This window comes from Geotrypetes seraphini, chromosome 5 (assembly GCF_902459505.1).
Source record: "Geotrypetes seraphini chromosome 5, aGeoSer1.1, whole genome shotgun sequence".
Classification (NCBI taxonomy): Eukaryota; Metazoa; Chordata; class Amphibia; order Gymnophiona; family Dermophiidae; genus Geotrypetes; species Geotrypetes seraphini.
Genome location: NC_047088.1, coordinates 206,593,345 through 206,617,773, shown reverse-complemented (window position 1 = coordinate 206,617,773; position 24,429 = coordinate 206,593,345). Strand labels below are relative to the sequence as shown.

Sequence of the window (24,429 nt, the reverse complement as noted above, 5' to 3'; positions counted from 1 at the left end):
ACATTTAAACCAAATACTTAAAAAGGATATGAATGTACCAAAACTTTAATAGCCATTTTTCTAAGAGGATTGAAAGGAGTTAAAATGTACAAGGCAGATGTGGCACTGAATCTGAAGATTGCCTTCCCTTTATTCAATACTATAAAAGTCTGCAACATAAAATAAAAGATACTTTAATATTTAACATACAACGGTCTTCATTTATTGCATTGTATTCCTCATTAACCCCTCCTTTAAAAAGCCACACTAGTGTTTTTAGTGCTGGTTGCTGTGATAACAGCTCCAACGCTCATAGAATTTCTATGAGTGTCCGAACTGTTACTGCTGGCGCTATAAACGCTAGTGCGGGGGTAAAGTAGGATCACCAAATACTTCCTATTAAGTTCCGCACTGAGTATTTCAGGAGAAGGGATTTTGTAGGACACAACGTAAATTCCTTGTTCGGAATGTATTCACACACCCTCTCTTCTCCTCCCACTGGGCTATCAGAGCAAACCACAATATATTACATCAAGCTACAGAATTCAGTCAGTAGTTTTTGTGGAAGTACAGAGTTTAAAACATTTCTGTTTTAAGAAGAAAAAAATATATACCTTAGAAATTAGTTTTAAACTACAAGCCTAAGCAAGGCAAGAAAACTAGTTTGTTCTCCAGAAACGAGAAGTAACAAGATCTGTTAAGAAGGACATTGGTCAGCTAGGTGGTGGCAACAGAAAACTTCCACCTATTTTAGCACTGTTTTAACACTTTGATCCAAGGACATCTGTGTCCTGCTTTTCTCTGATTCTTGTTTATCTCAGTTTTGAGACATTTTTGGCTATAAAAAAGTGAACTTTGCTGATTGGAGAATATCAAATTCAGGAAGCCAGTCTGTCCCTCTGGGTTCTGATTTTCTTCCATTGCTGACAAAATCACTGTACACAGTAATGAATAAAGCAATCACATTTTAATGACTTATTAGACATTCTTTTTCACTGAATTTCTTGATTCAAGGTAAATCCTTAACAGGCTGTGCTGTGACTCAGTCTGGCCAACACTCAGATCACAGAGTTTAGAGCAAGATAATATTTTATTCTGCTTTGTTTTTCTTATTTGAATTTTGCTGGGTGGTGGTGCAGTTGGCTAGTGGTTTATGGAATGTAGATGAACTGAATTTATTTTTTAGCACTGCTGTGACAAGTCATTATAGTGAGGATTTGCTGTTGTATATAATGAGGAATTCCTAAGTTGTTCTATGTAAGTGCACGGTGTCTACATATTCCAGGTGTTTTTATCTGACTCAGTACTATTGTTTACTTAATAGCTTACTGTTACCTTTGCTTGGTTGCTACCTTATCTTTCTGGGATTATCCCTGCTCTATGGTCTAAAAAGAAAAAAGGGACAGAGAAAGGACCAGCATATAAATGTGGACAACACTAAGTACATCTAATAGTGTTATAGAAATGATTATTAGGTGTAGTAATCCCTGCCCCCCCTCCACCCCGGAGAGTAAATGTTCCCTCTGTTGGAAAACCAGTACCCACAGCACACTCCTTGCGGACTTCCAGAGACCAGTATTATCCAGACCTTATACTTAAATAATGTCGCAGAAACAAATGGCCAACTCTCAAGTTGATACTTTCAACTCTCTTATTCCTCTCTCTGTAGAGTGTTCTTTCAGTACCATTGTGAATGGACAACCAATTTGCCTCTTGGTTGACTGGAGCTTCACATTCAGTGCTAAAGAATTCAGAGTTTCTCCGCTTCTTTATCGGGCAAAATTGTTCATGCAGAAAGGTTGCCTGGTAGCTCTATTCTGCATGTTACATCTGAGCCAGTAGTTGTGCAAGTAGGCTCCACGTCACACAAAAAAAAAAAAAGTTTCCATCATAAGTCCAACACTTCCTGTCAACCTAATGGGAAGAGACTTCAATGTTGCTGAGGAAGTACTATCTATGGCACACCTGATCTGGAAATGGCTGAAGAAATGTTCCAGATAAGTATTTGGAAAAGGCTGAAGAAATTCTGTTTCCTTTGATGAGTCCTCAAAGGGATAGTTCCATCAGACTTGTGACAAGTCCCATGCTTTCCTCTCCACCACCTACCTTGGCAGGGCATTCCAAGTAGAGAATGACACGGGGAAAAAATCTGTCCCCGTCACCGCCTCGTCACCGGCCCACCATCCTCTGCACCGCCCCGTCACCGCCGATCCCTTCACCGTCCCATCACCGTCACCGCCATCCCTTTCACCACCCCGTCACCGCCACTGCCATCCCATTCACCGCCCCGTCACCGTCCCCGCTGCATCCATATAAGCCTTTTTCCTTTCACTCCCTCCTTCCAATTTGAGCCGGGAACACTAGCGATCGCACGGTCCCCGCGGCCACTACCTGCCTGCCCGGTCGATCCTGGTGTTTGGCCGGCTCTCTCCCTTCTCCTCACCTTGGTTTGTGGGTTTTCTTTTTCGGCAACCTGCGCGCTTTCCCAGGGAGCCGCATACGCGCGGCTGCTCAGTGTTCGATCTTCTGCTCTGCTGCAACTTCCTGTTTCCGGTTGCGTCAGAGCAGAAGATCGAGGCTGAGCAGCGGCGGGTGTGCGCGGCTCTCTGGTAGCGTGCGGGTCGCCGAGGAGGAGGATCTGCGGACTGGGGTGAGGAGAGGGGAGAGAGCTGGCTGGACACTGGAATCGATTGGGCGGGCGGGTGTGAGCTGCGGGGACCGCGCGATCCTTCATGCCTCACTGCGGGGGACAAGACCATTCACCGCCCCGCGGGCGGTGAATGGCCTTGTCCCCGTCGCCGCAGCGACTGCTAGTTTTCTTCCCCGTTTTCGGCGGGTGACCCGCGGCTAAAATGCGGTGTCCGCGGGTAAACCGCCACCGTGTCATTCTCTAATTCCAAGCATCCACCACCCTCTCCATTGTAGGGTTGTCTCTACTTACCTTTTGTAGGTTTTAGGCCTGGTTTAGGCCATGAACCATCTTTTTCTCCAAAGATATTATAGATCCTGCCTTTCACAGCCAAGGTCATCTACTTCTGGGTGAGCCTCACTTGATACAGTGAATATGTGGAGGAGCGAGCTTCACAGGCACAGCTATGAACTCCGTTTTGTTCTGTTATCATCTTGGTAGGACTTTCTTTGCCATCATAGCACAGAAATTGTTATAACAGCTGTTCTCATTTAGATAAAACAACATTGTTCTTGCAGTTTCCTTAGATCTTTCTGCAGCTTTTGATCTTGTAGATCATTCATCACTTCTCTCTCACCTTTCATCTCTTGGACTTAGTGGGGCAGTTATATCCTGATTTTCTTCTTTTCTGTCTAATCGAACATACAATGTATCTCCCACATCTTCAATTTCACATAATTATGAACTACAATGTGGTGTTCCACAAGGATCTATCCTTTCTCTACTTCCATTCAATTTATTTCTTAGCCCACTAGCTATTCTTATTCAATCCACTGGTCTTTGCTTTCATTTCTCAGCAGATGATATACTAATCCTCTTTCCTACCATTTCTCAGCAGATGATATACTAATTCTCTTTCCTACAAATCAGAACTCTCTATCACTTAAACCATTACAAGATTGTCTCGTTCTAGTTTCAGATTAGCTAGCATCGCACAAACTTGTTCTTAATGCAGAAAAAAAACAACAACTGCGTGCTGGTTTACTAGAGGACGCTCAGCTCCACAGTTTGACCTAAATCTTTTCAATTCTATTATTAAACCTGTTAGTTTGTCATCTAGGTATTATATTTGACTATCAGTTATCTTTTATGAATCAGATATTATCCCTTTGTAAAACCAGCTTCTTCCTATTACAACAGCTTTGTTCAGTAAGGCATTATTTTGACACAGACATTCCCTCCTCCTGCCGACACTCCCACTCATCTTCCGCTTCCTGGCCCCCCACAGCCTGTACAAGATCGGCAGGAGGGATGCTCACTCACTCCCTCCTGATGCCGGGGTCCCTCCCCCTACACCTTTAAAATGAAAGATGGCAGGAGGGTTGCCCATTCCCTCTTGTCGACGGAGCCCCCTGCCCCCCCCCCCCGATAGCTTCCCAACATCCTCCTTAATGTTCTGATTGGCCTAAGTGCCTAAGTCCTCTCCCATAAGGTATCAAGAATCTTAAGAAAAGCATATGCTCCATATCTTAGTGCAACACAGCTGTAAGGGGCATGTCTATAAGTCTGACTTTCAAATATAGCCAAGCTGCTCCCTTCTACAGTTTGGTCTATTCCATTAGATTAGCTCTATTCATTTGATACGTTGAGATACAAGTGAAAGGTATTCAGATGAGTAAAATCTTTAGCTTTTAGGGATTTTTAAACTGTCAATTGGTTTTAGCAACAGCTTTGGGTTGTTATCTATTACCATTTAACAAAAGAAGTCAGATACAGTATAATCTCGTTATAACGGACTTCAAGGGACCTGGAAAAACAGTCCATTATATCCAGAGTCCATTATATCCAGAGTTGCATTTTTTAAAAACTTTATTTAGGTCAACTTGAAACAACGTACAATCAATGAACAACAGTCACTGCATAAGCATATCAGCAACATCAATAACAAAACTCAGCAAAACATTGGTATGGCACAAAATGATTGCAAAACCAGAATACTAAAAGATGTTTGTCAGCATAGCTATTGCTAGCAATCAGAATTTTCAGTTGGCAGAACTAATATCAGCAAAGGCCTATGGGAAATTATCTCACTCTGGAATGTAGATGCAAATAGATCCTGAATGCTTATTCACAGAAAGCATCCAGGAAGACGGTTTTAAGTAGCCCTGATTAAATCATGATTAGCTAAAAGGTGTTAATGTGTTAATGTCTCATTAAGAAGGTGCTTAGGACTATGGGTCCAGTGCTTAGGACGATGGGTCCAGGTGCACAGATAACTAAAGTTAATCAGAAACTATTGTCAACGACATACTGGAAATACATATATGACTTCAGCCTATTATTCTTCTGTCTAGCACAGTTTACTAAGGAGGGGGAGATTTAACTTCTATTGAAGCTCAATAGTTTCTATATTCAGAATAAGATTCCAAACTATAAAAGCCTCCTCTCTGCAACACACATGGGTCTATCTCTTGAGCTATCTATCTCTGTGTCTATCCTTCTCTCTATCTCTTTCTCTCTCTCTGGACGATCTCTGGAACCCGAAACTTAGTCCATCACCCCATCCCCCTTTCTCTCTCTGGCTCTCCCTAGAACTTCACGCTTCTCTGTCTCTTTGCCTCTGAACTCTGTAAGGCAGGGAAACTGCTTTGCTCTCTCCTTAAGTGTAATGCTTAATGGTAATGCTTCTGAATATTGCTTTTCTGTAAGACTATTTCTATAATATATTCTTTATGCAATCATTCTGGCTGTTTCTTATTTGAGTCTACTTCCTGGTGAATCTTCAGTGAGGGAACTGAACCTGGGACCTGGCGTTTGTAAGGGCGCCTCTCATGTAACCCCTACCACCTTACCTTGTGGGGGACCCGACACTAACAATCCTAACAATGTTCTAAAACATTATGTCGTACTGTACTGGAAAGAAAAATAATCTGTCATTTTCTTCTGGGCTGCATTTTGATACTATATCACTGGCACGCCACGCGCCTTGTAGGCGGAGCCTGCATATCCGTTATAGCTGAACAAAACTACAGCTAACAGTGGCTCTGGGGACCAAATTGGTTGTCCGTTATATCCAAAAGTCCGTCATATGTGAGTCCACTATATGCGATGATTTTCTGCATGTTTATAAAGGCACTCGGCCAGGACCAGTGGACCTCATCCGCTATAGATGAGGTTCCGTTATAAGTGAGTTCGTTATAACGAGATTATACTGTTCGATATTTGACATAGCAGAGAAAACACCAGCAATATAAAAATGATAAGAATTTGAACCCTAAATACAATTATTGCAGAAAAGATTGACTGTTATATATAGGTTTTTTAAAAAAAAATTTCTAATGTACACTAATGGATTTAGCATATGCTAAATTCCATGCAGCCCACTAAATACCTCTGGGCTTAATGGTACAAAACATATGCCAATTCGTTAGCATACCTTAATAAAAGGACCCCATAATGTCTACAAAGAATAGATGGAAAGAAAGCATCAATACCCAAAAGCACATCTGACCAATTGGAAAAATAAACTTGGATACTTGGATTACTATGTTTTCTAGATTAAAAGAAATAATTTTATCATTGAGGGATTTACACTATCAAATACATACTAGCATATCTGTCACCAAAGAGGCTCTTCTGTCATGCTGTAAAAATATAAAATTTCTAAATACACAAGTAGCAAAAACTCTGGATTCTGTTCTGCAGATGTTCTTTACATCATTTCCTGATACACAGAATATTAAAAAGGTAGAAACTTATCATAACTAAAGCAGAATTAAAATCAGCCATATCAGAGTAAAATTATATCACTACCTTTATATTTACAAGATGGCATAAAAAATAAGTCACTTCCAAAACCAGGAATATTTTAAACATAGCACTATTTAAAATTCCACCTGTGAATGAGCACTCACTTTCTGATTGATATAATATGTATCCAGGTCCTCCAAAGGCTCTGAAACCATTCCTGGAGGAATGTCGCCATAAATAAATGGCAATGACTTTCCTGCTTCCAAGTCACTGTTTGGTTTTGGACCATTCTCATCATCTTCATCTCTGCTGTCTTGTTTGGATTCCTTAACCTTTTCATCTGCAATTCTTTGTTCGATAGCTTCAAGAGATTCTCTAGTAAAATACCGGAAGTTTTCAGGTCCTGGTGGTACAAGACTTGGCTGTGCCATCTTTTTATCCTCCACCTTTAATTACCGCATAATCTCTTGTATAAATACTGAGAGAGAGAATAACAGATATTAAAAATACTAAAATGCATACTAAAATGCAGTCATTTCTAGCAAAGAAACCAAATTATATGCTTTTTCAACCATATACATAGTTCTTTTATTATTGTTATAATATCACAAACATGTTAGTTAATTATATGGACATAAACACCAATAAACTCAAAAGAATACATACTAAGCTGCGATAGCGGTTTTAGCGCACGCACTAGACCTTAACGCCAGCATTGAGCTGTCGTTAGTTCTAGCTGCGTAGCATGGGTTTAGCGCATGCTAAAATCCTGCATGCATTAAAAACGCTATCGCAGCTTAGTAAAAGGAGCACATAGTGTCTCCTATGCACATTGTTGTGAACTACTCTGAGGCTTTATTGCTATGAGGCTCACAGTTCTTGCAAAAAACACCAAACACATCAGGATAATGTTTCACACTTTTCCTCAATTAAGTCAGATGGCCAAAACGAAAACAAAATATCTCCACAAAAATGAGTTTTACGTTTGTAGTCCACAAAGTCCTGGTTAGAACTGAATGAATAGTCCCAGCACATACACTAGGGCTCAGTTTGCATAAGGGAAAAAACAACCCCCCCCAACCCAAACTTTTCTCTTTCTGGCTAGTAACAACTCTAGCTCAAACAGATAAATTCTCAGCCTTCAGTGCCACACCCAGGTGGCTCAGGAAAAAAACCCCCATACAGCACAGAATAATGTCCAAAAGAAAAACCAGAAAAATATTCTAACATGCCATTTAGCTGTTAGCACAGGTCCATGCTTTCCTCAGCATTGAGGTCTTGGCAAGAGGAATTCTCCTGGTCCATTTCAGGGTCTTGACAGTTACTTTCCTCCTGGATCTCTCTCAGGCTTTAATTCCTCAGACCTTTCCCAGTCACTCACACAGTGCTGGTCATTCTCCCTCAGCTCGTCAGCTTCTCTAAACTTTTCCCTCTTCCTCCCTTCACCTGTGAAGCTTCCTCAAGAAAAGGGTTCTGCCTTATGCACTCCCCCACCCCCCATCCCCTACCCCCCCTCCCCGGTAGCCTCAGGCAGATTCTTAAAGGGACCTTTACTTTCTAGTCTGGGTTCTAATCTTTTGCTTCTGAAAGGCATAGTATAAACTCCAGGTTCTGGGTTGTCTTATCTTTCTCTTCTGGGGCACCCTCAGCTTAGCAATGAACTCAGGGGTAGGACAAGGGACTTGACTGTTACATGACTCAATGTCATGGCTGCGCTGTGTGGGGTTAGGATTACCAGATGTCCTCTTTTTAGAGGATTGTCTGGGTTCCCAGATGGACTTTCCAAAACCTGGCAGTTTGTCCTGGTTTTTGGAAAGCCCTGAGCTCTGATGGCATCTGGAGGGCCTCTGAGCATCACACACATCCACGCATGCTCCAGGCCCTCCAGACATGGCTGGAGTTCATCAGGGAAGAGAGGAGGCTGTGTGGTGGCGGGGCTGGGAGTAGAACTGGATGGGGCTGGGGTCATGTGTCTGATATTTTGCAGAAGAAAATATGGTAAACCTACGTGGGGTCCCTGTCACAATACATATGCTGACAAATCATTTTGACATACAAGTATTAACAGGTGTTTTTATTAAAGGATTATTTTTATTTGTGACTCAATTGTTTGTCGAGAAATTTATATCAGACAACTATATACGTACAATATTAATGTAAATGTACTATTGGCTTCTAAAATATTGAATGGTTTTTGATAATGCAATTCATAGTAATGGAAGATAAGTGATCATTTATTTTTTTATTTTTAATTAGAATATAGTTTTAGGTTCTGTTATTGTTTGCACATACTGTATATTGGAATATATGATATATGTGTTATATATTTGAATTTTTGATAACATGATGGTACAAGATTTTAATTTTGAGTTTCATCAGATGGTATTAGATATTACAATGTTTTAAATATATTTGTTTACACTAGTCTTTAAGCCCGTTACATTAACGGGTGCTAGAATAGATGTATCTATCTGTCTGTGTTTCTTTATCTCTCTCTCCTTGGCCGCTGTCTGTGTCCTTCTGTCTCCACCCCCTCCCCCGAGCAAAGCTGTCTGCCCCCAGCACACACCTCCCCCCAAAGCAGCCCCCTTTCCCTCTCCCTAACTGTCTCTCCATGGCCCTCTTCTGTCTTCCCCCCCCCAGAGCAAAGCTGTTTGCCCTAAGCACACCCCTCCCTCCAAAGCAGCCCTCTTTCCCTCTCCCTGTGTATCCATGGCCAATTCTGTCTTCCCCCCCGAGCAAAGCTGTCTGTCCCTAACACACTTCCCACCCAAAGCAGCCCCCTTTCCCTTTCCCTCTCCCTATCTCTCCATAGCCCCTTCTGTCTCCCCCCAGCACACCCCTCCCCCAAAGCGGCCCCCTTGCCCTCTCCCTGTCTCTCCATGACTCCTTCTGTCTTCCCCCCAGAGTAAAACTGTATGTCCCCAGCACACCTCCCCCCCCAAAGCAGCCCCCTTTCCCTCTCCCTATCTCTCCATGGCCCCTTCTGTCTCCCCTCAGCACACCCCTCCCCCAAAGCAGCCCCCTTTCCCTCTCCCTGTCTTTCCATGGCCCCTTGTCTTCCCCCCAGAGCAAAACTGTCTGTCCCCAGCACACCTCCCCCCCAAAGCAGCCCCCTTTCCCTCTCCCTATCTCTCCATGGCCCCTTCTGTCTCCTCTCAGCACACCCCTCCCCCCAAAGCAGCCCCCTTTCCCTCTGGCCCCCTGAATTAATCCCCCTGCTTACCCTCTTTCCATCCCGGCGTCTTCTGACCTGCTCCTCTTCAAAGCAGGCCGCGATCATGGTGGCCAGCCCCAGCGAACTTCGCAGGCCGCTCCCCCCCGATGCGATCCCGTGCGTCAGAGGGAACGTGCCACCGAGGCCAGAAAGCGGCCCGCGAGGCCCGTCAAAGCCAGCCACGATCGCAGGCTGCCCCGAAGAGGAGGATCAACGGCAGCGGCAGCAGCAGTGAGCGAGGGCGGGAGGTATGTTCCAGCTTACTTCGGGTTGGTGAGGTGAGGACGGGAGGTGTGTTGAACTTGCTTCGGGTTGGTGAAGACGGGAGGAGGGGAGTGGCCAGAGTGATCCCTGGCCGGGTTCTAAAATGGAACACAGCCACAGATCACACACCACAGCGGCAGGAATCACGCTTTTTTAAAAGCGCATGCGCCGCTAACGTTTTATGTTTACATGTTAGAATACACGATGAGATGTTTTATAAATTTGTATTTTTAACACAATGAAATAGGTTTTAAATTTTTTGGTATTGTTTGCATATATTAGAATATAGAAAAATATCCTTTTTTCATATATTGGAATGTACGGTATATGTTTGATATTTGCTTGTTTGTTATTTGAGACCCCTGATGCAGGCTTTTCGTCGAAACACTTAGGGCTCCTTTTACTAAGGTGTGCTAAAGAAATTAGCGCACGCACGAACTTATCACGTGCTAAACCCACGCTATAGTTCTAGAACTAACGCCAGCTCAATGCTGGCGTTAAGGTTTAGCGCATGCGGCAATTCAGCGTGCGCTATTCTGCGCGTTAAAGCCCTAATGCACCTTTGTAAAAGGAGCCCCAAGTGTTGGGTCTTTGCGAATAAATAATTTTTGGGCTCCTTTTACGAAGGCTCGTTAGGGCCTTCCCCTACCACCACCTATTTTGCAAGCAGTAGGGACTCACATGCTATTCCCTGTGTAGAATGGCAAGATAGTGTGGGTTATAAGTACTTTAAATAAATAAATAAATCAACCAACTTGCGCTAATCAGTTAGCGCACAGCAATGCCTACATACTAACCAGACCTGCCCCCAGCACTAAAAAAAAACCCCATATTTTATTTTTTAGCAAGTTGGTAGCACGCGCACATCAAAACATTACTGTGGGACTCCTCAGCGCCCCTTCTGTAAGCCAATTTTTGTTACAGTAATCACACATTAGTACCGTATTTTCACGCATATAACGTGCGCGTTATACACGATTTTACAAACCGAGCATAACCATGCGCGTTATATGCGTGAGCGCGTTTTACAATTTTTTTTACATTGCTGGTTCCCCTCCCCCAACGTCCGATTCAGTCCTGAAAGCCTGATGCCCCACCCCGAAGGACCGCTGGCCCCCCACCCTGAAGGACCGCTCGCAACCCCCCCCCGACATCCGATTCATCCCCCAGCCCCCCCCCGCACCGTTTGCGGTGGAGAAGCAGCCTACCGTGGGTTCGCGATGCTAGTGAGCCCTGCTGCTTCCTCTGCCGGCGGTCCCGCCCCTTCTCTGAGCCATGTGCTGCTTCCTCTGCCGTGGTCCTGCCCCGAAAGGGCGGGACCGTGGCAGAGGAAGCAGCGCAGGGCTCAGAGAAGGGGCAGGACCGCCGGCAGAGGAAGCAGCAGGGCTCACTGGCATCGCGAACCCATGGTAGGCTGCTTCTCCACCGCAAACGGTGCGGGGGGGGGGAGCTGGGGGATGAATCGGATATCGGGGGGGAGGGTGCGAGCGGTCCTTCAGGTGGGGGTGCGAGCAGTCCTTCAGGGTGGGGGGACCAGCGGTCCTTCAGGGTGGGGCATCAGGCTTTCAGGGTGGGGACAGGACTTCAATGGGGGACAGGCAGACCTTTAAGGGGGGACAAGACTTCAAGGGGGGACAGGCAGACCTTTAAGGGGGGACAGGACTTCAAGGGGGGCAGAAGAAGGTTTTAATTCAATGAGCAGCATGCGCGGTATACGCATGTGTGCGCTATATATTAATTTATTTACATAAATTTCTTTTTCCCGTGCGCTATACCCGTGTGCACGTTTTACACGGGTGTGCGTTATACGCGTGAAAATACGGTACTTGCCACAATTCAGTACAAGGGACCCTAAATATTGTCTTTCTGTAAAAATACACAAACAGCTATTTTCATTTAGGTGAGGAAATTATTGACATGGGATACCATTAAAATGGATTATTTTACTGTTAACCCAGATTATTAGTAACAGGTCTTAACTGTATAAAATTGAACCTGTGCTGTGCCCATGCTGATAACTGCCCCCTAAGCGTTAAATACATCTAAGAAAAAGATGAATGTACAACCAAACATTACTAAGGGCTCCTTTTACGAAGGTGCGCAAGCGTTTTTATCGCACGCACCTCAAAAGGAGGCGGTAGCAGCTATGTGCGCTATTCCACGCGTTTAGAACACCTTCGTAAAAGAAGCCTTAAGTTCATAACACAAGTAGAGAACCTGATCACACACAAATACAAAAATTAATCTGTAGTGCTAACCACATTGTTATCCGCTTAGTTTTAAGTGAAATATATGATAAATAAACTCATTTTACAAGAATACTAAATTGAAGATGGTATTTTCTTTTGGAAAAAGTGGTTAGTAACTGCCTTAAAGCAATGTTGGAAATTTTCCAATGATAAATATGGGAGTGAATCACCAGAGCAGGTCATAAAATAACATTTTCTTATGCTCACTGTGCAAAATTCTCTGAATAATTAATGTGACTACTTCCTTGGCACTCATTTCCCATTCTGACATCTTGCATTTAGCTCTGTTCACTAAAGAAGCAAAGGAAATAAGAATGCCTGAGCTTTCAATATTATATACAGGAATAAACATCCATCACAGTGTTCTTCAACTGCTGGTCCGTGGACCGGTGCCAGTCCGCAAAAATCTCCCGCCGGTCTGTGAAGGAGTGCGTTCCCTGCAAGCACCAAGTTAAAAAGGTGGCTCACTTCAAACGCCTCATGGACCACCCAGGCAAAAACACCAGTGCAGCCGTCCTCCAACACTACCAGGCAGTGCCGGGGCCGCCAACGGAGAGCTTGCACGAACCTAGTGCAGTGGCCAATAGGCAACTCTGGGTCAAAGGCCACTAGAGAGCTGGAGGCGTGTGAAGCGGCCGCCGCGTGGCGAGTCCACCGACTGTGCTGCCCGAAGGCATCCGCTGTGCATGCAAAGAAAGCCACCACCTCCCCGGCATGCGCTCTCCTCTCGGTCCTCCCCGGAAGGTCTCCCCGCTCCCATACCCGGCCAAAAGAAATGAAGGTCCCGCTGCTGTATCATACGGCACAAAACTGGAGCAGCAAGACACAGCGCGAGACGCGACCTCCGAACCCCCAGGTAGGCTGAGGAGCAGCCTCCTAATAGGAAAAGTCACTACCTTCCCCCCCTCCATCTCCCTTGGCAGTCCAGTAGCAGCACCCAAGTGCACACCAGCACTCCTCAACCGCCGGTCCGCAAAACAATTCTTCCATTTCTGCCGGTCCATAGGTACAAAAAGGTTGAAAAACACTGATATATCAGACTTGGAATAAGTCACCTGGAAGGGATAAAAATCACTTTAGCCCTAATATATTAGGCAACATTTATTAATCAAATAGTATTGAAATCTCCAGTTCAATTTAGGCATTGAAAAACTCAACAGACTGGATTCCAAAAGTTTAGGAACAGGAGCAGTTCTAGAATTTAGGCAGTGTCTTAGCAAAGGATGGGGGGGAGAACTGCCCCAGGTGCCGTTTTGGTGGGGGTGCCAGCACCTCTCCACTCCCCCTCCCCCAAGCTCGCGCCCTCCCTTCCCCGTTCCCTTGTACCTCTTTAAAATCTTCACCAGAACAAGTAACTACTCTAGCCTGCTGCTCACACCGGCCTGGCTCCCTTTGAAATCACTTCCGAGTCGCAGAGCCAAGAAGTTGCATCAGAGGGCAAGCCAACACCAGTGAGCAGCAGGCCAGAGAAGCTACTCGCACTGGCAAAGATTTAAAGAGGTACAGAGGTGAGAAGAGAGGGCGCGAGTGTGGGGTGGAGCATGGAAGGATCATTGGGTGGAGAGGAAGGCACGAAGTGGGGGGCGCTACCGCCCCAGGTGCCTCCTACCCTTGCTACATCATGGAATTTAGGCACAAAAGTTTAGCATAGTTGCACTTGAAATCATATACACATAAATGCTACCAGGGTGCCTAAGCACTAGAGGCCAACTGAATTTTTGGTTGCAGTTATGGTTGGAATGCCAGAACTGGCCCCAAATACTTTTTCTGCCCAGTTTCAGTTTTAACTGGAAGGTTAATAATTTTTGACCATATATTCAGTTTTGGTTGGAAATGACAATATATTTTTAGTGGAAGCTGAAAATTTCTGCTTTGTCCCATTTGCTGCCTTTCCCCCAAACAGGAGTTGCCCCCTTCCTTCTCTGGGCCTATCTTGAAGTCCTTGGTGATCTAGGGTTGTAGTTGGAGCAGGAGTGATCCCCCCCTGTTTCTCCTGCTCATTCTGGCTCTGCTCTCAAAATATCTCCATGATTGGGACATCACTCCTGCCCTGTCTACACCACTAGAATTAAGTCTAAGAAAAATATTTAGAACTTATACCTTAACTAGGTATACCTTTTATTACAGGGGAATATCCTTGATAAAGCCTATGTTTTGCTGTAGCTTTATGTCGGAGTGAGATCCCCCTAGCCGTTTCTAAACTTAAAAGATGAATATTATTTATTTATACTAAATCATTGAGTTTAAACAGTTTATAAGATGAGAGATATAGAAATTGAAAAATTAAACTGTTAAATTATGAGTTTGTTGGACTGAAGACAATGGTGTGATAAATCTGCATGGAATGTGCCGATTCATGCAGCTACACTTCCAAGGTCTAAAATATTCTACTCAAGAGTGGTAATTTTTGAATAATATATTGATTAGCCGACATTACTGACATAATGTTATTATGTTAAACAATTGTCTCTTCTCAATATCTTGTATACTACTACATTGTAAGAAACTTTTTAAATCCAGAAGTTAAGGACAATGTCTCTTATTTTATAAGTATATATATTCTTGCTTGGTTTATTAATGGTTAACTGTTCTCTGTATGCTCCCCATCGCCTTGAACCTATGTAAATATACAGCCTCTTTTACAAAGCCGCGCTGCACTAACGGCCCCGAAGTCCATAAATGAAATTAAAGATCAATTCCTTTTTAGAGATATGGTGACCAGAACTAAAGACAATATTCAAAATGAGTTCTTACCATCCCTCACCTAACAATTCTTAACGTCCTGTTTGCTTTTTTTGGCTGCTGCTACATACTGGGCAGATTTCATCATACTATCTACAATGACTTCTAGATGTTTTTCTTGAGTGCTGACTCCTAATGTGGACAATAGCATCTGGAAACTATGATTTGGCGATTATTCTTCCCAGTGTGCATCACTTTGCATTTATCCAGTGCTTTGACTATAACCACAGAAAGACAACATATCAAACCCACATCCCCTTTCCCTGTCTCTAGTTTATATGGTTTCGGAACCATTGCATGATTCCAGCACAGGATTCTGTAATAATATTTTTTTTATCTGCTTGCAACACTAAATAATATATGAACCTCTTACCAAGATTGAAGTCCCAGAGGGTCTCTTAGAGCAGGGGTGCCCACACTTTTTGAGCTTGCAAGCTACTTTTAAAATGACCAAGTCAAAATGACCTACCAACAATAAAATTTAAAAAACCACAAAGCACACTGTACGCAGAGAAAATGTTAATTATCATTTATATTGGGGGGGATTTTTTCAAAGAGGTCAAGGCAGATGATTTTAAAATATGCAATGCCACCTCAGTAACAACTATACAAAAATAGACAAATATACCCCCTCCCTTTTTACTAAACTGCGATAGCAGTTTTTAGCGCATGGAGCTGTGCTGAATGCACCATGCTGCTCTCGACGCTCATAGGCTCCCTGCACTAAAATCTGCTACTGCGGTATAGTAAAAGGGGGCCATAGTGCAAAATATAGACAGCAGATATAAATTCTCAAGATGAACACATTTTGATCATTAAATTTAAAATAAAATCATTTTTCCTACCTTTGTTGTCTGGTGATTTCATGAGTCTCTGGTTGCACTTTCTTCTTCTGACTGTGCATGCAATATTTCTTCCCTCCTTTCTGCCTCCTGCATGCTTTGTCTCCTCCAGACCTCATTCCATTCCCCAACCAACATCTCTGTCCTTCCATGAGTCCAACTTTCTCTTCCTCTCTCCCTGCTTGCCCCCTGCCACACTCCGTTCCCTCCCCCTTTTCCTTCTTCTCCCTGCCCCTCCCCTTTCTTTCTGTCTCCCTGCCCCCTTCCTTACTTTCTTTCTCTCTGCTGTCTTTCTGTCTCCCTGCCCCCTTTCTTATTTTCTTTCTCTCTGCTGTCTTTCTTTCTGTCTCCATGCCCCTTTTCATTCTTTCTGTCTCCCTGTCTGTCTCCCAATTCTGCCTCCCTGTCTCCCCATTCTGCCTCCCCATCTTTCTGTCTCCCCGTACTTTCTCCCCAAGCCACCACCGGGGCTATCGTCTGGAAACAGGCCCCCAAGCCACCGCTGATATCTGGGAACAGGCCCCCAAACCACCATCGCCATTGCTGCCGAGTTCTCCCTGTTTCCCGACGCCGCAAAGACCAGCAGCCTTTCCCCCCCCCCCCCCCCCCCCCCGCCAACATCAATTCTGAAGTCAGAGAGCCCGGAACTTCCTCTCTGACGTGTTGCCTTTGCGATCGACCTTTTGGGCACCCCTGTCTTAGAGTATTTAAATGTATTTTGAGCAAGAATTAAGATAGAGGCCAATTTTTAAACTATGCTTAGGATGTGCAGGCCCATGGGTAGTTTTTTCTACTCGAGCTGATTTTCAGAATTAAATAGCATGCATACTTTAACCTCCTCTGAGTGGGAGAACAATTTCTAAGCAAAGTTATGAAAATTACTTTCATTGCATGCAATAAAAAACATTACCTTTCATTGACAAAGCCACATTCAAGTGAGGGGAAATAGTTGTAAAACTTTATAATTATGTTTAATGAGCGTCGGGAGCAGCGCGAGCCATTCAGCGTGGCTCCCCGAGCTAGAAACTGCTTTCGCAGTTTCATAAAAGGAGGCCTTAATATTTGCAAGAAATGTTAAATGTGGTCTAGCAAGATCCCTGGACCTACTTGTCCTAATTAGATATATCAGGGTAAATCTGATTTTCCATCTGAAGATTTATTAATTCAGATTAAAAAAAATAATTCTCTGGCAAAGCTTATTCAGATCTCATCATTCACAAGCTAAACAAGGCAGGCATACTGGCTAGAACACACTGTACTGGACAGATGGGTACCAAACTAAAGAGGAAGTAAAACTGATCAACACTGATGCAATATTATCCACTTTGGCCTATCTGCAAATTCAAGAGAAGTGTGCATATTACACACAAGTTTCTCCCATCTTATAACTGTTAAAAAAACAAAAAAGAAGCACCATGTGTTTCTTGCATTTGAGATGCAGATTCTCTCTTGAAAGCTAGTCAAAAGATGTATTAAAATTTTTAATTTTTTGTTGGTCTTTATTTCTACACATTCAAGTGGTCTAGCAAAGCAATCATATTACTTTCTCCACAGGTTTTCACTGAATGTACAGCGGTTTTGTGAACTGTGAAACAGATGCTCCAAAAATGTTAGAATAATCTTTAATGACTTGATTGTTGGTTTCAAGTCCCTGATCAACACAGTACAAGCAGTCCTCGAGTTACAGACGCCGGACTTAAGTACGACTCAGACTTAAGAACGCGGTCACGGCTACATTTGATTTCACTGAGCAGTATTTCCAGTGGCATAGACTCCTACACTTCTCCTGTAGCAGATTCGGGAATGATGCATGTCTACATTAAGAACACAGTCTGTGGTTGTGCATGCAGTATCTTAAGAGGGAAGAGTGGTAGGGACAGTTGGCCCTTTTGTCAGTTGGGAGCAGAGTAAGCAGCAAGAAACTTAAAATCTACAAATTCTGAGTTACATAAAAATCTGACTTAAGAACAACTTTAAAAAAGTTAACTTGTTCTTAACCTAGAGACTGCCTTTAAATGATGGCAGATAACTTTTTGCACAAGGGAGATTTTTTTTATTTTGATGGTTTCAGGACAGTCGGCAAGGACATGAACGACTGGTCCTCAGCAGTTGCTTCTTTTTGGATTGGTCAGCCCAATCGATATTCCTTCGTTGGTTTAGTGAATCGTTGCCTTCCTACTTATGCATGCATTTCCCCTCATTTTCATGTGCGCATCGGGTGCGGATAGGATCGGGCAGGTTAGTGAATTGGGTCGGGGTCAGAAAAGGCTCGTGAACTGGTCGGGACATGATCAGTGAGCTTAGTGAATTTAGCCCTATGTACTACTCTAACAATGACAATACAAAAATAAAATCACATTAGCATGGCTAGCAGGCAGGTACCTGAACCCTCTGACTTTGACACTTGTAGCTTAAAAAAAGACGCCCCGGGAAAAAGACCGGCATCAGAACGAGGCTAAAAGGCCAGCTCTGGTGACATCATAGCTCATGTAGTCAACGGGTCTGTTGCAGTGAACTTCAACACTACCTGAGGTTTAAAGACCTAACTTTCGTTGTAAAAAAATATATATAAAGAATGTGTGAAAAACCATGAAAAATAAATAAGGGAAAACCATATGAAGATGATAATCCAGTGCAGAAACCCCAGCGGAATTAAACCAGAATAACACAAACTGATCATTAAAATGCACACCATTCCACCACTCGATTAAGTTCATCAGAGTGCATGGAATGTAAATGGTAAATCCAATGCTGCTCATTTCTCCATAGGGCTCTTGCCAGATCCCCTCCACGTGGCAGAGAGACAGTGTCCAAAACTAGAAATCTAAGGTCCGTCACTTTGTGAGATAATCTTTCCTGTGCTGTGCTAAGGGAGCTTCCATAACCTCCCTCCGAATTCTGCTAAGGTGTTCATGAATACGGCTCTATAATGCAACCTACATAAACATTTGGGCAGGGACAAAAAAAATTTTAATATACAGCTGCTGTTGTGAGACAATCATACGTGCCTCGTACTGTGTTAAGTGTTGCCATTGTGAATGAAAGCTTGTGTGCTAACTGCATAAGCACACACTGTACAGCAGCACATGGTCTGTGTCCAACAGAAGACTCTGAGATTTCAGTAGGAGGTAAATACTGGGATTTAGTCAAGCGTTCCCTCAAATTGCACTGACAAGCGAATGCAAAAATGAGGAAATTGTTAACACACTTTGTGTGGGTACCCATCACATGCCAATGCTGTTTAATTATCTTTTTTTATAAGAGGCATTCATGGAGAGCTAAGAGTGCATGCTTGTAAACCCATTTAACCACCTGGGCCGGGTAACCCCTTTCCAGGAACCGGTTTGTCATCTCCTTAGCTCGTTCAATAAACTCATTTTTGTGTGAGCTTAAGCGGCGAAGCCTCAAAAATTCTCAGATGTTTGGGGTAGAAACTGGTGTTCTGTAAAAGGTTATTTCAATCTGTATCCTTGCAAAACCAAAGTAGTAGAGAAACTTGTCCCATCCAGCGTTATTAGAATGTCCAGGAACGGAACCTGAACAAAACTTGTATGAGCTGAAAATTGAAAATGAGAGTTACAACCATTTAACCAGGTTAAAAAAGATTGAAAAAGTTCTACAGAACTTGTCCACACGAGGAACACATCGTCGATGTACTGCTTCCACAATAGTATATGTTGATGATACTCAGATGGATACAAGAACTCCTTTTCAAATTTGTTAACATACAAACATCCACATAAAACGGCCAGACAGGCTTTAAAGGCATTCATGGAGCAGCGCCAGACTGCCGGAGGGGGGTTGGGTTTTCACTCCATAAGACGGTGCTTCTTTCCACCCACTTTTTGGGGGAAGAAAAAGTGCGTCTTATAGAGCGAAAAATACGGTAGTCAGTTTACAATCAACAAACACAGTATTTAAAACAATACATCTTATATCTAATAAAAGCTGCTACTACCCACACGTCTGTCCATTTTTATAATTAGTCATATAATTCCATCAACAAACAATATCTCCTCCAAATTCTAAAGATATCGCAGATCTTAACATAACTACCAATCATACACAATCCATTCACATAAACACATCAACAAATAGTTGTGTCTTCAAAAGTTTCTTAAAGATATCTCTAGGCTTACATAAGCGCAACTGACCTAGCAACTAGAATGTCACACCTACAACTGAGAACATTGAATTTCTAACTTTAGCATGTATTATGTTCCTCTCATTTTATGTAGATAATCTCATATCATTTTCAGATTTTAATGTCTTTCTTGGACAATACCACTCCAGCATATCTTGAAAACAACCAGGTGCTTTAGAATACAAGACTTGATGAATTATCGACAGTACTTTATATTGCATCGCCCTTTTAGAAAGCCACGGTAGCAGTGCTGCCAAAGCTCATAGGAATTGAATGGGTTTGGTGCATTTACTGCAGCAGCATCACTATCACTGCTTTGTAAAAAAAGTCCCTAAATTTGTTGTGAGGGTGCTTTGATCATTTGAAAGGCAGCATAGAAATGTGCCCATTTACTAAGGCTAACGTGCTTGCTGCAGCTTAAAAAGCACTACTGCGGAGTGTGCTGAGGTGTCCTGTGGTAGGTTTTGCATATGCTTCCCATGTGCTAAAAAATAGGTTTTAATAACACTGAGGGAAAGTCTGGAGTAAAGAGTAGGCATGTTCTGGGATTCAAACAATTGGTAGGAAGACAATTCGTAGGATGAAATTGATAGGAAGATAATTGATAAGATTTTCCTACCAATTATCGCCCTACCTATTACAGGATCTCTTGGTCCACCAACGTCTTCTATATTCTCAACAGAGCTAGTCGAATGGCTCTGAGCTCCAACCAATGGAATGACCTCAGTCACTGAGATGGTGTCCAACACCCCTGAACAGGACAACGTTTGTAATGAGCTCTCCAGCCCCAAAGGCTGGCCTCTGTCATCACCACAATCCAGGAGGCAACATGTAGTGGAACACCCCAGCGGAGCGGTTGCAGGAGAAGCCTCCAGGCCATGCTTGCTCAGCTTCCAGAGTCCAAGTTAGACAGGTCTGCAAAGCATCCCTGTGCAGAACCTGGCGAGAGAGCAAAGCATGTTGTAGAGGACGCAAGTGCACCGTCACCTAAGGAATTGCATCCAACGTGGAAACCATTGAACCCAGAACCTGAAGACAATCCCATGCCGAAAGAACCGGCCGCTCCAGAAGTAAAGAAAGCTGAGCATACAATTTCTGTCTGGCAGAGAGACACGGCCCGCTGCCATGTTGAAAGGAACTTCCAGGTATCCAAGCGAGTGCGTGGGCGTCAGTTGGTGCATTTTTGTGTCTTTTTTTTTTTAATGTTTTGAATCTGACTCCATCCCAGGTCTTCCAGCACCTGGAGCACCCGCTCCAACATGCGGCATCCCTTGGCCAATGAGGGAGCTCTGATCAGCCAGCCCTCTAAATAAGGATTTACCTGGAGACCCATCTGTCGCAGGTAAGCCATCATCACTACCATAGTGAAGGTCTGGGGTGCTGAAGCCAGTCCAAAGGGTAGGGCTGAGAACTGATAATGCCATTTCAATCTGAACCCGCAAAAAAATGGGGATGTGCAAGCACGTTTCTGTAAGATCCAGAGAAGCAAGAAACTGTCCTGAAGACACTGCTGCAATGACCGAATGCACGGTCTCCATTCGGAATCATGGAATCTTGATAGCTGCAGTCACATGCTGAAGATCTAGAAAAGGCTGCCACTCTTCAAAGCCTTTCTTTGGCATGAGAAAGTATATGGAGTCAGGCGATACTGGGTCTCTAGTTTGAAATTCCAGCAAGCACTGAAAGGTGGTTGGAATCCCGAGTGCTTAGTCAAGGGTTTCGTTTGTATATATTAGTACTTTTAGTTTGTGGTCCAGTATTTGCATAGTGTTCTACATGTGTGACCAAGGCTGGGTATTCTGGTAGGAATGAATGATGAGAAGCATACAGTAGATTTGTGTAGTTTAATTTTGTGGTTAACTATGTTGTTAATAAAATTATACTGTGTGCATATATGAAAAATGAATGGGAAAAATTGTATTATAATTAGTACTATTATGGGGCGAGGTCTGGGGTGGAGATTGGGCAGGGTCTGGGGCGGAGCTTTCGCCCCCCCCCCCAAACAAAAAAGCGTTCCACTGCCTATGCCTAGAATGACTATTTGAATAAAGTTGAGATTAAGTATGGTAACATCTATGAGGTGAAAATAGCCAATTGGATTGCTGGAATGATGAGGTGAAAATAACCAGGTGGATTGCTGGAATGATGTCTCAGGGTGAGGAAGGATCTATACTTCTACTAAGACTAAGGGCTATATTCACTAACCTCCGATCTGTGTCCATTTGCATGCAGGCCAACAAATTCACTAAAAACCTGCATGCAAATGGAGAGGATTGTTGGCACGCCCCCAGCCAACTGCACGGATTGCTAAAGCCCCGACAGTAGTGACAGGAGAAACAGCCTCCTGTCACTGCTGTCAGGGCTTCTGCTGGCTTTTTTAAATTGGGCAGATATTTTGCGTGTTTTACCGATCGGTATACAACTTATCCTGCGTTTTAGATTTCGGCCCCTTATGTGATCGAGTTTTATACCCATGCTTTTTAGATCATCAGTAATCTCAAGTTTCTTTTGTAAATATCTCATGTAATACAAAGACCTAGTGTAAAATTAAGGATAAGAATTTTATTTAACTGATCTTATTACTAAAATGTTTTAAGAGCTGAAAAACTGATATCTATCTGCTCGCATGAAGTACTTTGGTATGCTGTAGTGAAATTTGTTTTTTTTCATTGTGAAAGAACTGTCCTGAACAATGGTAAGTAATTAAAGCAAAAACGTAAAGTGATGGTACTTAAAAGATCTATGGAACATTCTAAGTACACAGATTAATTTTTGGCCTGAATTAGCATATGGTGAAATATCAACAGACAGGAGTGCTAGTTATCTATGGACAGGATTGGAAACTTACAAAAAAACATGGAATTAATCATTTAATATTTAGAAAGATCTATAGGAAAAAGAACTACAGATAAAACAAACAAGCAAAATTTCCCAACCTGAAACACATTGTTTTGGTTTGGTTTTCTGAAAGAAGGCACAACTCCCCTCCTTCCTTTATCGGTTGTGAAGTTTGGGGGGGAGGGGGGTCATTTCTAGATTCCTTTTATAAACTAGCATGTCTAAATCAACACATCATTTGCTTCAATTATTTTTGTTGCCAAACTGAGTTTGTTTTCTTCACATTGAATACATTAGTAGTAAGGCAAGTCAAAGCAAATAAATGCATCAATGTAAATAAATATATCATCTAAATAAAAATGTGTCACTAGTATTTTGTAAAAGGTTGCATTACCATAACAGGAGAGACAAGGTAGCATATGCAAAAGTACAAGAATAAATTCCAGTACAGTAAAACATTATGTACAAACATTCAGAGAAACAAAAAGAGAACCCTGAGCTTTTTTCACTACACATATGTTTTACACAACTAAATTTAATAACTACAGTGGTTTTTTAAAGTCATATAATAAAAAAAAAAAAGTGAGAGAGAATTATGACTCTTCTTGCTGTTCCTTAATTACATCCCTTGACATCTTCAAGCTATTTCCACCATGGGATCTTCTCTTATTGGCTGAAATCCGTTTAGCCCTACCGCAAACTAATCCCAGTGTATATACTGTACACAGTATTTTCTACAATAGACTGGTATAAAGTTATTTAGACCACTTCTAAAGTCTGGAATCTAGTGATGTCTCATTGCAGGTATGTCCTACTGCCTGGGATCTGGGTTGGCCACTGTTGGAAATAGAATATTGGGCTTGACGGACCTTCGGTCTGTCCCAGTATGGCAATTCTTATGAAGAAGCATCTTTTCAAGGTCAAAGTCAGTAACTAGTACCGTTATGGGGAAAATATATTTAGGAACGCTACATTTAAAGCCATTCATTGCCGTATAGTGTCTTCTTTTTTTTTTTTTTTTCTTCTAATATTGACAGTACTCTCAAAACGACAGAGAGAAATCAATCAGGCTGCAGCACTGGTCTGGTCTCATCTGGAAATGGATTCTACCACTCAGTGTGGAAGCAAAAAGCGCAGACTGTATTGCGTACAAGGGAGGTAAGACATTTAAAAAAATACGAATCCATACAAAAATACCAAGTCACATGCATGCCGCTGCTCTCACACACTGAGCATCCTTCCGCACACGCATCTAAGGACCAAAGGACCTGTGTCTCTCCTCCCCGTAGTCTGCAATCTCTCCCTCTTGCTTCCGTTCTCCTAGGTATAGCATGTCTCCCCTCTCCCTGCCTGCCCGTGATCCGGCATCTCTCCCTCAAACACTCCCCACCAGCAAACTCCTACCTGACGCTGCCCACCGACAATCCTGCAGCTTTCCTTCTCAGATGCTTGTTGTTCCCTATGACACAACCTCTCCCTCTCTGAGGTGGGACACCTTGCCGGAAACAGGAAATAGCGTCAGAGGAGGGCGAGTCGCCAGAGAAGGAAAGCTGCGGGGCCTGTTGCGGGTGATCTCAAAGAACTAAACTAGAGAGGTTCACGGAAACGGGGTTTGCGAGGACGGAGGCAGTTGCTGCGGAGTCCTCGTAGGAGCCAAAGACCGCTTTCTCTATCCTTCAATAAATTCAACTTAGCGGATACCTGTTCTCTGCCCATACGGATGCAATGTGGCTCGCAATAGAACCTGCGCGGGCCCAACAGCATTAGAGGTCACC

At 43.2% G+C, this 24,429-nt stretch overlaps 1 protein-coding gene across 1 annotated transcript in view; it reads right to left on the bottom strand.

Annotated features, from left to right (window-relative positions):
* The window catches only part of LOC117360618 (sodium channel protein type 2 subunit alpha-like), a 349,967-nt gene extending 325,803 nt beyond the window's left edge, over nucleotides 1–24,164 (bottom strand). The window contains exons 1-3 of the mRNA XM_033944654.1: nucleotides 24,059–24,164; nucleotides 6,523–6,836; nucleotides 31–149 (exon numbers count right to left, since the gene is read on the bottom strand). Coding sequence (XP_033800545.1) covers nucleotides 31–149; nucleotides 6,523–6,789 — 386 coding nt within the window. The 5' untranslated portion in view covers nucleotides 6,790–6,836; nucleotides 24,059–24,164. The remainder of the gene's footprint in view (nucleotides 1–30; nucleotides 150–6,522; nucleotides 6,837–24,058) is intronic.
* Nucleotides 24,165–24,429: the final 265 nt, after the last annotated feature.